Source organism: Centroberyx gerrardi, chromosome 5 (assembly GCF_048128805.1).
Source record: "Centroberyx gerrardi isolate f3 chromosome 5, fCenGer3.hap1.cur.20231027, whole genome shotgun sequence".
NCBI lineage: Eukaryota > Metazoa > Chordata > Actinopteri > Beryciformes > Berycidae > Centroberyx > Centroberyx gerrardi.
In genome coordinates this window covers 18,058,720-18,075,241 of record NC_136001.1, presented here as the reverse complement: position 1 = coordinate 18,075,241, position 16,522 = coordinate 18,058,720, and the positions used below count along the sequence as shown (strand labels likewise).

Here is a 16,522-nt window from a genome sequence, read left to right as displayed (position 1 = left end):
TACAATTGTTCAAGTATGGTTTCTTACAGCACTTATTGCACTTGTTCACAATAATGAAAATATGTACACGTTAATATGTGTTTACGGTTTGTATTATTATTTTTTAACATGTCTGTTGTGTGTCTGCAATATCTCTCTCCATAACACTCGATACACTATCACTGATGATAATAATGGACTCATTTATACGTTACTATCAATATAGTGAAAAGAGTGACAGAGACAGAGAGAGTTTTCTTGACAATATCACAATGTGTTTTTCTGGTACTCCATTTTAGCTTGTCTCTATAGATCACTGTTTTATTTCCCCTCCAGATGGTAGACTCTGTCTTTTCAACCTAAGATATTGCACTCATCAGTTTCTATACAATCTTACCACACCTAAAGTAATTGGAGTAATTTAGGTCAGTGTTGTGATGCTGGGAAGTCTGGAATGTGTGGTCGGGTTGAACTTATTGACATACTAATCCAAGGATCAGATATACATTTGTTTGAGGTAATGTGTGGGCTATGTGTATCGAGTAAATAAGCTAGTGGTGGGCACTGATGTCTAGCAAGGTTACTGATATTACCACTGATAATTCATTTTGAGATCACTATTTGTGTCCCATTTACTTTTTTACATAATATAAAAGGATGTTTAACAACATGAAATGGACAAGTTGGAAGTGAATGTTTGCTGACTGGTAAAATTTAATTTATTTGCACAGTGATAAAACACAGAGAGAAAGTGAAAAACGGAGTGATAACATTTGATGATGAAAAACACTGAAAGAAAAGATGCAACCAATTTGTGCAGGTGAGTTAAAAAAACAAACAAAAACAAAGCACTTATGAAAACATCTCACCCTCAAAACAAACAAAAGAGAGCAACAAATGAAAAATAAAGCAGCAACAACAGCCACAAAAAAAAAAATCGATTGTAACAGAGGTACCAAGAAAAACACACCAGCATTCATGCCCAACAGCTTGTAAGTGGATTTAGGAGATGAGGATAAGATTTACACTGGAAGAGCTTGAACAAAGTGAATGCAAAATTTCAATCAGTATCTAGATATCTTGTCAAAATCCAGTAATTTGTCTTTCTCGCAAAATGATAATCATCAGTATTGTAGCAGAAAAGTGGAACTGATATTGATCTGGAAAGGTTCATAAGCACAGAATCACCTATATTGTTGGCAAGCATAAGTGTAAACACACTTATCTTTTAAACAGTGGTCTTGCATATAGATAAGCCAACATCAAAATCAATCAAAAAGGAACTGTAAGTAATCAGTAACTGATTACTTTCAAACTTCAGTAATCTGTAACTGATTGCCCTTTATAGGTAATTTATAATCTGGCCATATTATATTTTTTTTAATCCACATCTGGACACAACACAATGCTTTCTATGTTGCTTACTTCCAAAAGGGAAGTGCAGTATAATGACAGAACACACAATGCATAGACAAGGAAGTTTTATTTAATTTCCTGCAATTGTATCTCTGTGGGTACAAATCATTGTATTTTCTTACATGTTGATCAATAACCCTTGATGCATTGCATCCATACATTTGTAGCTCAAAACAGCTTTTACAAAAAAGGATATACAATATATACTTATATTTATATATTTATATATATAATATACATGTGTTTCTTTATGCATTTAGATGTGTTTGTAATGGGTAAAATAAGCTTCTTAAAAAAAACACGGCAAGTGGAAACAAATCCCAGGTAAGGTTTCAACATAAGGTCATTACCAAAAAGTCATCAACATTGGCTATCTTACAGTTAACATGAAGCCCTTCACACACAGTTTGCATATTTTCCACAATTACAGTCATGTAAATCCAGAGTGATTGCCTTCTTTTACTGTACTATGGACCCTTACGTATCAACGACAGATCAAGGTAATTGGTTTAATGCGGGCAACATAATTCATAGTTATTCAAATTCAACAAAGCATTATGGGTTAGTTGGCTGTCTCCACAGGTCTCAAGATACAGTATTGCGTCAACCATTCAGCATACCCTTAACATCATAATTGGGTGGTATGATTGATATCAGGATGAAAGTAGTTTTTTAGCCAGTGGTCACAGGAAAGAATGGCCATCCTTCATCTGAGTGGTATATTCATAAGAAGACTGCATGACTGAATCTACTGTACAACACCCACAACTATCCCCCACTCTACTGCGTGGCTGTAGTACTGCAGTTCATCTGGTGTGCCATGTAATGTGCCTACTCAAACGTATTAAGACCTAGACAGGTGATGTTTCGAGCACAACGGTCTTCACTAGATCTTGTGTGTATTGTGTCTGGCACCTGTGTAAGACTGGGATATGTGTGTTTTCACTCTGCTCATGTACTCACAACTGTGACAATAAGAAAGAGTGTCTGGGTATCAGATAGAGGTGAATGGTTTGAGAGAGGCTATGGAAGCAATGTAAAAGCAAATAAACAGATTGAAAAAAAAAATCTAAGATCTAAAAAATCTAAATTAACATAGTGCAGGAGAAATGTCACTCGGGTAGAGACTTGACCATCATAGTCAATGCAAAGGTTAAGGTACAGTCCAGACTGTGCTGTGTTGTACTTCGTCAACAACATTACTTCTGGTGTTACTCACTTCACATTATATAGCTCAAAATTACAGTATTACATCATTTTCAATACAACAGAGTAATAATAATCATGTGTGTTTATACTAATTGATCATCATTCATGTAAACATATTTAACCAGGTCATGCAAACAGTAGACCAAAACTTCTTCCACTAGAGGTGCACAGCACAGAGCAGGCGGAGCGCCCAGACTGAGATCCCTCCTACTCCGCATGAGACGGCCTGGGCCAGACTGCGTGACTGACAGCAGGGTATATTTAGAGGGTTGTCAGGAAAACAGAGCAGGGAGGATGAGCGTGACATGAATGTTATGCGCAGGTCTCCCCGCCACGCGTAATAGATGCTCAACATAATCGCACCGTCTTAATGTGCCTCAGCTCTCATCGTCATGAGAGCCCAGGGAGGAGCGTCAGATTCCTCTGATCTAATGGACCTATGGGGATCTCAGTTTGAGCCTCTGATAACAGAACAGCCATAAGAAAAAAAAAAAAAGGTCTCCTTTTGATATTCATACATTTCACTGTTTTCCCCAACAGAAGCATGCAGACACTTCAGGTCAGAACCGCTCTTCACAAACCCAGTCTGAGCCAGAATATACAGTAGAGTCCATAATCCCCATAATTATTTCCAACTCTCAAGCATCCCCTTTCCAATAGGGTTTAAACAAAAGGAGTAAAAACTTATAAATGACAGAAACACTTAATAATGACAACAAAAGAGGAAAAAAACAACAATGATCAAACAGAATAAAAGGGCATGTGGCAGTGGTAGTGAAGAAGACACAGTTTAGGACTAAGTCTATTCAACTAAACATCTACTGGTCAGTGACGGGTTCTCCTATATAGGAAGACTGAGTCAGATGGATGGGCAAAGTGTATAAAGACATGCAGGAGTAGCTTTCTGCCTGTTAGACGGCATCATCTCTCTCTCTAAAATATGTTCGCCTCTCTTTCTGCCCTGTCTGGCCAGATTTTGAAGAAAGCTGCCAGTAATGTAGAGTATGTGGGTCAGATGGATATGGATACACAGTAACACAATGATTTAGAGGTAGATGTGACAGATAGGTGAGAACAGAAATAACGGAGAACACTGCCTGTAGGCCACTGCCTCATCCTTGATACAGATGGGCTTAGTTCCTTCCTGAGGCTGTATCCAGAACCACTTCTTGTCACGTACACACTATCCTGTGACCAGTATTTCTTTGCAAAGCCTGACAGTCTGCCATAGCTGCATTAAAGAAAACAACTAGTTAGGGAGCTTAGGGGGTTGAATTCAGGATAACCATGTTGACTGGCCTCTTTTTTCACTCTGTCACACTTGGAGCAACCCATGATATTGTTCTGCAACAAAGCTAAAATGTGTGTGTGTATATCTTCAGTCAGGAGGTGGTTTTGGACAAGACTTACAGTATGTTTCTCTGCACTGTAACAGTGACCTGCTTGCTGTGAGCGTTCTCTGGTGGACACTGCCTAATACTACTCTGCATTCCTGGCCAGACTGGGCGGGCGGGCTCTGGACGCTCCAGGGATACATGTCACCGTGGCAACGGGAGGTTGTGCTCAGACGCGGCTGGCTGGCCTGCAGCAATAGGTGCAGCTTCTCAGACTGTCCCGATCCGTGCTGCCCTCGGTGCTTCCGCGACGGCCGTCCTCATAGTGGGACACTGGAGAGGAGAGCAGACCAGGGAGCATGATAGCCATAGGTTCAACATAGACTCAAAGAGGAAGAGGGAGAAGAGAGTGTTTTGTTTTTCATTCACTGTGTGCTGCTAACTTACAACTCTCCTCCTCCCCATTCCCCACGTCATCCTCCTCCTCCTCTTCCTCTTCCTCCGGGAGCAGGTGTCCATGGCAGGGACTGGTGGGAGTAATCTGGCTGGGGCCCTCGAGACTGGTGCCCAGTTGCAACCTCCGCATGTGGCGCACCACCGCTGTGGCATTAAACGCTTGCTGTGTGGAGGGACAGAAAGAGAGGGGAAGGGACAACAGGATCAAGAACATGGAGTTTGGGAGCTTCTGAGAGAGAAAAACAGTGAAGGCGTACTAAATTCCCTGTAACTCTTGCCAATCTTAATACTGCTCTTACAGCAGATTGCTTCAGTCGAGGCACTGACCTTCCATTTACTTTTAGCGAAGTTCTTCTTGATTTGAGCACTGACAGATTCATGGATATTCTTATCCAGAGCCGTGTCTCCACAGATCCTGCAAAGCCCCAGAGAATCAGAGAATTTAGAGGCAGCTGCATGCACCAGAGCACATTAAAAGGAACGAGTTGTGAATGTTTGAGTGAATTTTGGAACGTAATGAGTAAATGTTATGAAGAGGACGTGGAATCTGATTTAACTACCATGGGTGCTGGAGGGCCTGCTCACACGTGTATCTCTTCAAAGGGTCTTTCTCCATCAGGTGACAGATAAAGTCTTTGGCTACAAACAAATTAGGTTCACTTTATAATAAGCCACTCACTGATTATTTATCACATTTCCTCTTTAATCAAACACACGGAGCTAGGTTTGTGCATCAAAGCTTAGATCTGCTGTAGATATTTTAGGAATTGGTCATACCTGAATCTGAGATGTCGTCCCAATATGGAGAGTCAAATTCATACTCTGCTTTCAGAATCTGCTCAAATAACTTGGCATCATTTTCATCGTAAAATGGAGGATATCCACATAACCTGAAGGAGTGATATTGGAACACATTGAAAAATACGAAACCATCACTTCACATACTTCTCTGGGATGAATAAACTCAGACTTACAGAATATAAGAAATTACTCCTATGGACCAGCAATCCACTGCTTTGCTGTACGGCTTCTGAGCCAGAACCTCAGGGGCTGCAAAACACACACAGCACACATTCACAAAGAGAGGAAAGTGTAAGAGACAGAGTAGCAGTGATGGCGTATTCAAGTAATCTTGACCTTTCAGTAATACCATGTGCTCAGCTAGGTTACATTAAACACAAGTAGAGAGTACTTCTGAAGCACTAGCAGTTGACTCAACAGTGGATGAGAGAGCCTCTCACAACACAATGAAAATAGAGGGGTATTAGCTGAAACTGGAAGTACTGAGCTTAAATGACAGCGCATGAGAGAGGAGGTGAAGAGAGTTAGGCCGACCAGGGAAATGCCTCACCCACATATCCAGGAGTACCACAGGCTGTCGACATCACACTGCCTGTTCCCTCAATCTTCGACAAGCCAAAGTCACTGATCATGATTTTGGAGTCTTCGTCCATGCTGTAATACAGCAAGTTCTCTGGCTACAAGGACAAGAAGGATGGTGAAAGAGGAGGGTTTGCAAATGAAAGGGTGATTGGGTAAAAAAAGATGTTTGTGGATAAGTAAAAGAGGACAATTTCTCCAGTGTTAATTGTGCAAGCCAGATTAAGCTGGTGTGTTTCTGCCTTCCCTGAGCCACTATACCTTCAAGTCTCTGTGGACGATTCCCATATCATGGAGGTATTTGACTGCATCCAAGATCTGGTGGATGAGCTGGCTAGCATCTCTCTCTGTGTAGAAGCCTTTCTCTACAATCCTGTCAAACAGCTCGCCTCCAGATACCCTGCCAGTCACAAATCAAGACAGTTACTATAGCACTGTAACTTCAGTATTTGAATATTTTTTAAACACACGCCTTATTATATGAACAACCAGTATGAGAATAAAGAGAACTCACAGCTGCATGACAAGATATAAGTGGGATGTACTCTCAAAGATGTCTTCCAGCGAGACGATGTTGGTGTGCTTGATTCTGAAGATGAATCGACATAAAACATTGGAATATTGTATAGCACTGGTACATGTGCCACATTTGTCTAATGCTTAATGCTGTCAATTGGTCACCAGATGGCATTCTTGCTGCACAGTTCAGATTTGGAGTGGTCTGTTCTTTCTTTGTGGAAATCCCCACAGTACACTGGGATCAAACCAACACGATCTGATACTCAAAAGTTTGCCCTATTCTTCTAAAATCCAAAATAACAAAGCCTCTCAGATCAAACACGGCAAAGCTTTAGATGGATAACTACCTTTGCGGAGAATGGCGATGACTGGCTATATAGAGGCCAATGTCTGGATCAAGAACCGTTAACAAAGGAGAGCTTTGCAGATTAGAGGGAGGGCTTGACAGAATGACTGCAATAAATGCAAAAAAAAAGGCATTCTCACACACAAAACAAGATTCGGATTGTTTATTGTTGTGATCCAGCCGACAGACAGCCAGGCTTCCCTCTTGGCTCTTGAGAGTATATCGACACCCAATGGCAACACGGAGTGTCTCTCCAATTCTGGGTCTAATATGACTTTTAAGAGTATGACTGTGTCTCACCCTCTGTTTTTTATTTTTTATTTCTTGTCCACCCCTAATCTCTCTCACTCTCTTCATTACTCCCTTATGTATTTAACGGTCCTTTTCAGTGTCACTCATCTGCTCATGGCTCCACTCATCCCATCCTTACATATCGTTCTCATTTTCTCACCCCCCCATCTTCTCTCTTTCTCCCCCCCCCCCCCCCCCCCCCCCCCCCACCCCCACACACACACACACACACACACACACACACACACACACACCCCACCCCGCCCCCCACCCTGTATGTCTCTTTCTCTTTCTTCAATACACTGCTGCAGGGAACTCCACACCATCTCCGCCTCTGTGTGCTGTTGCCCTGGCAACAGGGACACTAAAAATAGGTCTATCTTCTTTACTCCTGACATTTCCGGTGCACAATCCTACTGTTTCTACTGACACCATGCATTTAGTCAACCGTTCCATTGACCCCTGTACATATCTGTACATACATTCTTGGAAGAGTCGCACACGCTGCACTGACTAAACCCTCACCTGTGTAGTACCGCAATCTCATTTTCGATGTTGTTCTCTTTGCCCTCCAGTGCTTTCTTGGGGATGCACTTGATAGCCACCAGCCTCTGGGTCCTCTTCTCCTCTGCTAGAACCACCTCAGAGAAAGCCCCCCTAAAACAGAGGCAGTGGACGCACACACATATGCACGCATCAGAGAGAGAGAGAGAGAGAGAGAGAGAGAGAGAGAGAGAGAGAGAGAGAGAGAGAGAAGAAGGGAGAGGGAGAGAATAAAACATACATACATGTGTGGGTGGGTGGGGTGAAATGGACAGGATCAGAAAGCAAATGTACAAATCATCCTTTTTAGGCTTAGGTGACGAGCAGTAGTGGATTGAAAAGTATTATACAATACGCAGTGAACATAACACTCAGACAAAGAATTATTCACTCTATTCCAGAGCCTGTAATGCTAATAACTTTTTAATCTTCCTTGATATCTATCCTTTGCAAATGTATGTTTTTGGTTGATTTCTGCACTAATATAGCCAGCATAGCCAACATTTTTTGTGGCATTATGAACCTGGGTCTAAAGTCACTGTAGTAACTACAATACCACAGATTCTCCCTCCTTTCCACCCACTCTCTGTTTTTTTGTTGTTACGGTTTTTCCACTATGAAAAAAACAAAAAAATAACTATTAATACTATACATCCATGCATCTGTGTGTGTGAGAGAGTGGTGTTCAGATGAATAATTCAAAATGGCAACATTACCATAGTGCCGCCAAGAGTTTTTGGGGCTGAAAAAGGCTTGGGAAGTGAACCAAAAGTCACGTACAGACGTTTACAGAAATAGCAGTGGCTAACAAAAAAACACTATTTTTAATCCATTCAATAATGGATACAGTAAATGTAGTGTGGCTGTTTTTGAGGGAGACTGGGCTGCATTATGGATTATGGTCTAGTGATGATGAGAGAGAGAACAGTGTGTGTTTACACAGACTCGCCCCACAGGAGCATGGGAGGGGGCCGAGGAGGAGGCCTGGACACAAACTACACTGTTAGCAACCATGGGGATGGGTCGCATGTCTGTAGCACTGGCATGCAACACACAATGAATGTTCAATGTCTACCAACTGTCTCTTATGTAAAATCTGAATCTTTTCCATCTGTCACATTGCAGAGCATGTGAGTAGTTCTCAGTCTTAATGGTGGATAACTTCACTTGGCCTACAGCTCTTAAATAAAAGGATGCAGACTTCACAGCTCTGTTGCCAACAGCAACCATGTGATGAGGAGGCAAACAACTCTTAATGTTTATTCTGCTTTTAATGGTTATTAACAGTTCATTATGAATCTCCTAACAGAAAGTGAGAGGAGTGACAGACAGACAGAGAGAGAGAGGGAGAGAGACAGTGAGAGAGAGAGAGAGAGAGAGAGAGAGAGAGAGAGAGAGAGAGAGAGAGAGAGAGACCTTGTGAGTTATTGTGCAACCTCTGACCATCTTTTAGTACAGTTCCTCTCAATGTGGAATTTGCTAGACTTGTGTGAATCTGTGATAATCCATGAGGCTGGCTTTGAACTGCGGCTATCTTGTGCTCTGCTCAATGAACCAGTGTTGCAGAAAGGTTGCAGTAAAGCTGATCCAGAAGAAGAGAACCAAATCTCACACCATTTCCAGTTTCATTTGAAAAGTCTTTAAAATAATCTCAAAACAAAATCACATAAAGCTCCACTTCTCGATCCATAAAAAGCCTGGATTTTTTTAATGGTTTTAAGTCTGCAGCATTTACAGTCAGAGTTTCAGCAGAGGCTCAAGAGCACTAAACCTTTATTATCTGTCAGTAAAAATCCATTTAGTCCTTTTGCCCATTTAGAATAGGAGGGCCAATATAGTGAGACAGGCAGGTAGGACCCTAAGAGAGTGAACACAGCAAAAGCATCAGATTCTTATACTGAGAGAGGTCAGTTAGAGCAGAGTTTATAGTCTGTATGCACCAATTGTTAGAAGCTTTATTTACACAAGCCCTGAAAAATTATGACAAGATTTTAAATGACTTTAGTAGTGATCATGTCTTTGCATGTGAGCTGGATCGATGATTAAAAAGGCACTTAGAACTATTACGTCCTCATCATTTCACTCAATATTTGTGAGACTGACAGAATGACTGAGAGCGAACGAGAGAGCTGGAGGAGGATGTGCATGCATGTACACACACAGTTCTCTACTGTTGCCGTGAGACACATTGTAATTAACCATCCAGTTGCTCATTTCTCCTTGGAGACAGAACATCAGAGTGGGGGTGGGCTCTCTGTGGGTTTGGGAGAGGCTACGGTAGATGGAGGAAGACGGGGAACTAGCTGTGCTGGACTGATGAGCTTTAGTCAAGAGTGGGCATGTGCAGGTCTTTACATTAGACATAAACGAAAAGGGAGAGAAGGAAGGTTTGTGTTCATGTAAAGCCCTATGGACTTTTACTTTTTTGCAGTTATGTCACCAAGCAGCAGAGTTTCCTCACAGAAGTTGATTTTAAACTATTCCCTGACTAGCTCAGTTCTTGAACAGATTAAAAGACACAGTTCTTTCTTTATTCTACCAGCAATTAGCTTTGCACCACTGAAGTCGTGAGAGAGCATGTATATATTCTGTGCCAATAAATAATCCTGGAACAAACATAAACTCTTGCAATTTACAAATTGTACTAAAAAAGTATCACATGACTCATAAGTCTCATAAGACTCATAAGCTGACGCATCTATCAGAGCTCTGCTGTTTGTGTGAGGTGTGTGTGTGTGTGTGTGTGTGTGTGTGTGTGTGTACATGCAGTTGTGTCATGTGTACGAGACTGTCATAGTTCTGCATACTTTGAGACCTTTTTCCTCCATAGCAAATGTGTGTACATGAGAGCAGTATATAGATAGATAGGTAGATAGAAAAAGATAGATAGATAGATGGATAGATAGATAGATAGATATATAGAGAGAGATAGATATACAGTATACATATATATATATATATATATATATATATATTTATATATAGGTGGATGGGGTGACATGGATCAGAAAGCAAAAGTAGAAATCATTCTTTTTAGGTTTAGGTGACGATCAGTAGTGGATTGAAAAATATTATACATTACGCAGTGAACATAACACTCAGAAAAGCCCAATCTCTGGGAATCCCATGCATCTGCAGTGGAGCGATGGTCTGCCCCAAAGCCATCAGCACCACATGAACACCACAGCATGGATGGATGGATCTCTCGCTCTCCCTCTCTCTCTCTCTCTCTCTCACACACACACACACGCAAGTTGTTGAAGACACCATAATCCCAGCTGTCCATATGGGCAAACATTGTTTCACACATTCTCATACTGCTATCAGCGTTTCTCAGTGCTCTACATGTAATCAAATGCATATTCTGGCTTGCAGACTGTGCTCTTATAGCAGTCTTTCATTTCTCCAAGGCTTCTATATGAAAATTACATGACACCCGGACACTTAGATATGGAGGTGGGGGTGGAGTAAGTGTGTGTGTGTGAGAGAGAGAGAGAGAGAGAGAGAGAGAGAGAGAGAGAGAGAGAATAATACAGTTATACTGAGGGCGGAGCACAGAGGCCTAGAAACCTTTCAAATTTTTGAGCAGCTAGAGCAACACATTCCCAGTGGCTTCTTTTGTACCAGTGTTTACTAGAACCTTCATCTGCACCTGTACACATGCAAAACTAGGCACCATGGCTTCGCTTGATAATGGCTTATTATTATCATTATCAGTTTTACAGAACGGGCTGTGAGTACAATAAATGGTGATACATTCCCTCTGTTACATACAGACACAGACAGGTCCAGGCCAGGTTGAACTTTCTGTTTCTGTGTGTGTAAAACTTCAGACATTACCTCACTACAAGGTCCAGAGAGTGATGTAATTAAAGCAAGCGGCCCAATCTATCTCCCTCACACTGATGGATGTTTGCTGAGATGGCAAATATTATTAATAATGTCCTTTTTTTGGCTTTGGAGGCTGCACCATCCATCAGGAGGAGGAGGCCCCTCGGACCTGTTGCAGACAGCTACAGACATCCATCAGTCTATCGATTTCACTTGGTGCAGGTGCTCCTGTCCAGCCCAACATGCTTCCAAGCCCCACAAAAGTTTTCTCTTTATAGCCTAATCCATTTTGTGTGTGTGTTTGAGAGCGGGAAAGAGAGAGAGAGAGAGACAGAGAGGGAGAGTGTGTATGTGTGTAGAGATAAAACCCATCTTCATATCCATTTTTACATCCCAGAGTGTCATTATAATAACATTTGGCATTAATCTAAACCAAGCTTTGGACTGGACCGCTGTCTAACGGTGCAAATGTATTTCCTCCATCTACTGTACCAAGGTCATGTGTAAGTCACTACCTCTTTAACACATAAACACACCAACCGCCACCATCACCACAAGTGCTTTCCAACAGGTTTGGTTCTGTATAAACACAATATTTATGCTGCTAAACACTGTCCCTCTGGGCTGTACAAGTGGTTCTCAAAACCGACCACGTGTTATTTCTTTGTTTCCTCAGCTTTAAATGTAATTGTGGAAGATAAAATATGTCAGCGTGGATTGATGTCAATATCTATGAAATACAGCGTTGCTACAGAGGCTAACTTTTTCCAGTAATGATAATGATTATAACAATAAACCATAACAACTGCGATGAGTGTCAGACCGAGTCCAACCGCTCCACCCTCTTCTCCCATCTAACATTACAGTCGTTAAGAGGAACTCTGGCTGGCTTAGGCCTCCAGATCACAGTTAAGACAATCTGAGTAAGTCGGGATCTCACTGTGTGTGTGTTACACATTCATCAGTCAAAAAAACAAACTGTGTCTCCATAGTAACTGTGAAGTATCCATATGGAAACTGTTCAGTTGTTGTCCAGGCAACCAGATAGCTATGATCTCACAATATAGTTCCGCAGAGATCTTTCCATTAGGCTTTTGACTGAGGGCACGACGGCTAGAACTCTTAATAAGTTAAAAGCATGTCGCTCAACAGTCTCTGGTAAACATCGGCTCCCATTCTTTCTGGGCTAACAGTATAATTAAGTGCTGTAACACTCTTAAAGAGTAAGTACGTACAGGCATTTTGACTTGTAAATGTTTTCTGAAGCTGACAGTAGCAGAAGGTGAAAACAAGGGACCAACCTGGGAAAACGAGCTCCCCAAAGTGCTCTGTATTAACACTTTCATTCCACGCTATTCATTCAGTTTGAAAAGAAACATAACTTTTTTATTTTTTTGATTAATTTCACGCATTAAAAACTCTAGTCTCACACTAATGCTTACAAACACCATCGCTAATGCTCAGCCATGGCTATAAACCATCTCTCTCATCATCTATCATCTCTTTCATCTTCCCAGAGTCCACTGAAATATTACTGTAACACACAATGTACAGAGAAGATAATTACCAACACAACTCCAGAGAAAAATGACACTGTTAAAACAGGAGTGAGTGATGATGAGAATAACAAATAAAAATCTAAAGGTATGTGGACAAAAAGTGACAGGCTTGATAACTGAACAGTGGGGGATTTTTTCATCTGCTAACCCTGCCTTAAGGACAGCTTGTCCTAAAGCAGACTCCAAACAGAGGTAGAATTGCAAGGATTAACTGGATCTGAATATAATATTTCAACATAAATCAATTAACTCCACACACTGAATTCCTGGATAAAGCTGTTCTGTAATCTTCTCTCCAAGCATAAGGAGCTTTCCGTCAACACATTAATTCTGCCCTCTGCCAGGTCCAGCTACTCACAGTGACAGGAGGGAAAGAATATTACTACAGGTTTTTTTTTTCCTGAAATATGGGAACATACTATCCTGGCAATTCACTCTTTAAATCCTTATTATATAACTCTTTTTAATATCATCATAGCTCAAATTTACAATCACTGTTTTTAAGTCCCTGTGAAGTGTTAGTGAACTATAACAGCAGTTATCAATGGTTTGCAGCATTTATAAATTATCCAACAATATACATTTTGCCAGTTCATTTTATTTGATGTAATATGTATTGCATGCAGCATACGCGACGCTGAGCTACAGCGTGATGAGATGAAGTCTTGTTTGAAGTTTATAACAGCGTCCTCCTGCAATACTTCACATTTACAACCAGACTGCCTCATCATCCGCCCAATGGTGCTTCACTTTCTTGGACGTGAACCAGAGTTGTGCAGTCATTAATATCTGACTCTGTACAGCCTCTCCTGGGAAGAAGGCGTGATTCCAAGAAGAAAGAGGACAACCACGCTCCATATGGCACATTCATGTCATCACAGGTGGACGTGTGCTAGGTCACTTGTGCTTAGTTTTGTGGGGTGGAGAGGTGTCCCCTGACCATCTGGGCTGAATGCTGTTCCCCTGGAGAGTGCAGTCACACAGGCCCTGTGTGAGTCCGGCCCTCACCATCATTATCCCTCTGCTTGAAAATTTAGTTTTCTGGTACTGCAATCAATTCAAAATGAAGGTCTATTAATTTGTAATCTAATTTGAATTCCTGACTATTTCTCATAAACAGGAGTATAACAACCAGGGATGGAAATGTAAATTGCCACCAGCAAGCAGATTTCATGTGGATGAGTTGAACTTGAGGATCAACAATCTAACAGGTCAAGTTTGCCAGTCAAATTGCTGGCACAGCTATGATAACAGGTTTATGGGCTCTTTCCTTTTGCCTAGCGCCAAAGTTATCTCTCGATTACTTAAGAAAGTAAGAGAAATAAATAACTTGTATTGCTTTGCGTTCACATCGATCTCTCGCGTTCCCACAATCCATCATCGCATGATGGGATGAAGGTGTAGCTGATTCACACACACACACACACATTTGGAGAGGGTAAAGACAGAGACACTATATACTCATATATACTCAAAAATACCTTCAAACAGCGATCTTAACGATCAGGTTTCATACTGTAATCCTGCACTATTTATTTAGTCAACATTGTTCCAGGGAAAGAGGCAGCATAAAGCAGGTGCTTTCACACAAACTCTTAACCTGGACGCAATGAAAGAAAAAGGAGGGGAAGTGTTTGTTCATTGACAAGAACTGTGCATCTATTTAGTTATCTTCACTGATTAACTGTCTCCCCATGATAGGATAACCCAGTCAGAGCTCCCAAGGAGGCCATACTGCCTAAATACTGCCGTCTCTGTGATACCAGCCTCATGCACTGCAAGCATGGGTATTGTCTATAAAGTTGAGACTGGTGTAGATCGGTTCTCACTGTCATAAAATAAAGATCATTTGGGTATAAAGGCAAAAATAAATATTCTAGAAGTCCACAATGTTGGTCTCCCATTTGTTAATTTGTATCATAAATTAGAGTCCTAATTTTGAAAGGTAGTTGTTCATGTTCACAAATATTGATGGAATTTCTCAGGCAAGAGGAATAGCTATAACTGACCAATGCAGCACCATTCGATATTGTTCTGTAACAAACACATGCACATGCATGCACGCATAGGCAGACACACACTTTCATTTTAAGTTTACGGTCAACAACAGTCATGGCTGTAGTCAAGACCACTTTAGTTGATTCCAAGTCAATTTCAAGACCAGGTTCAGTCGAGTTTGAGTCAAGACCAAGACCAAAATAAGCAATAAACAGTGTACATGTCTTTGCAAATGTTAAGGAGTTTCTTAAGGATCAACAGAGATGTACAGTAGATTGATCTGCAGGAGCTCTGTACCTTTCAACATCCAACTAATCAATGTGTAGGATTTTGACTAATCGTATAGAAGAGGACCAACACATACTATACACAGTTATAATCGCTTAAATTGTTTGTGGCACTGGGGAGAAAATAAACAGAGGTGGACAAGGTGGAGGAAAATGTATCTTTGAAAATTTTAGATGGGAAAAAAGTTGAGTCAACATCCAATAATGGCAGAGACCAAGACAAGTCTGAGTCAAAATAGGCAGGAGACCCAGACAAGTCCAAAATGTCAGTAAAGTGTTCTTGAGACCAGACTCAAGTACTACAGCCCTGACAACAGACTAAACTATCACTGCAACTTACGTTCCCAGCACTTCTTTGAAGTCATAATGTTCTTTGATGTCTGATGTCTTCTTTTTCCATCCATTTCCATCCTCTCCAAGAGGCATCCTACAATGCTGATCGGATTCGCCACACCAGAACTATAGGGGGAAAAAAGAGCAGAATAAAAAACAGTGAATATATTCAGAGTACATACAATAAATTTTTTACCTTATGCATGAGTAATCAGATAGATAAAACTTCAAGACCAAGAAGGCCATGGTAAACTGAACCAACAATGAAAATAATGATTGGACCAATGATTTTTGATGAACTAAAAATGTAAAATTCCCTCAAAGGCAACAAGGTTTTGTATCATGTTATACTGTGTCTTTTACCACTTTCTGATGCTGTCTCTAAATGGTAGCCTACATACATCATTCAAACTCACAGGGTTAAAATAAAGGGTAGAAAGACTGAGAGATACTTGATGTGACATGCTTCAACCCACTCCTGCAGTAGATGTTTAATGTAATTACGAGTATTTAGACTGCAAAAGATATTGGGCATCTGCATCATTTTAATAGATCCATTAGGGTTTGGCTGACTGATGAGATTGTTACATAAAACCTTCAGCCATTAAACCATTAATTTCCCTAATTAAGTGTCCTGGTTATTGTGGCTTGCTTGCATTTATAAGACCTCTAGTTTTGATGGGATTAAATGACCAAAAAGACATACCTACACCACAACTTAAAATGGCAGTTTTTTTCTGCTTTAAAGCATGAGATCTGATTATTTCCCTCCAGTAACAGCTTGAAACTGGTCAAAGTAAAAGAAAAGAAAATATTGAATCCGTAGATGCAGTCAAAACCTGTTATTGAGGCATAGCAAAAGACTATAAATAAGAATAAAAAGAAACACATTAAAAGAACACTAAACACACATACTAAGAAGACATGGCCACTGCACAAACAAAGCACAGCAAGATACAGAATTCCTAGTTTACAATCGTGCAACAAATACCAGCTAGAAAGTAAAACAGTGCAGCAGTGACAGATGCAAAAGGAAATATA

General features: G+C 40.8%; 1 protein-coding gene across 2 annotated transcripts; it reads right to left on the bottom strand.

Annotated features, from left to right (window-relative positions):
- Positions 1–4,167: 4,167 nt before the first annotated feature.
- Positions 4,168–15,583, bottom strand: camk1a (calcium/calmodulin-dependent protein kinase Ia). 2 transcript variants are annotated; one of them, XM_071905516.1, is made up of 11 exons: positions 15,489–15,583; positions 7,456–7,587; positions 6,289–6,363; positions 6,036–6,174; positions 5,746–5,872; positions 5,369–5,444; positions 5,172–5,284; positions 4,955–5,033; positions 4,722–4,809; positions 4,386–4,557; positions 4,168–4,271 (listed from the first exon to the last, which is right to left on the bottom strand). In XM_071905516.1, the coding sequence occupies exons 1-11, from the start codon at positions 15,572–15,574 to the stop codon at positions 4,168–4,170; spliced, it is 1,191 nt and encodes a 396-aa protein (XP_071761617.1). In that variant the 5' UTR covers positions 15,575–15,583. The 2 variants fall into 2 exon arrangements, with proteins under 2 accessions (XP_071761617.1, XP_071761616.1); XM_071905515.1 differs by having other exon boundaries at positions 4,389–4,557; positions 15,489–15,574.
- Between the last annotated feature and the right edge of the window lie 939 nt (positions 15,584–16,522).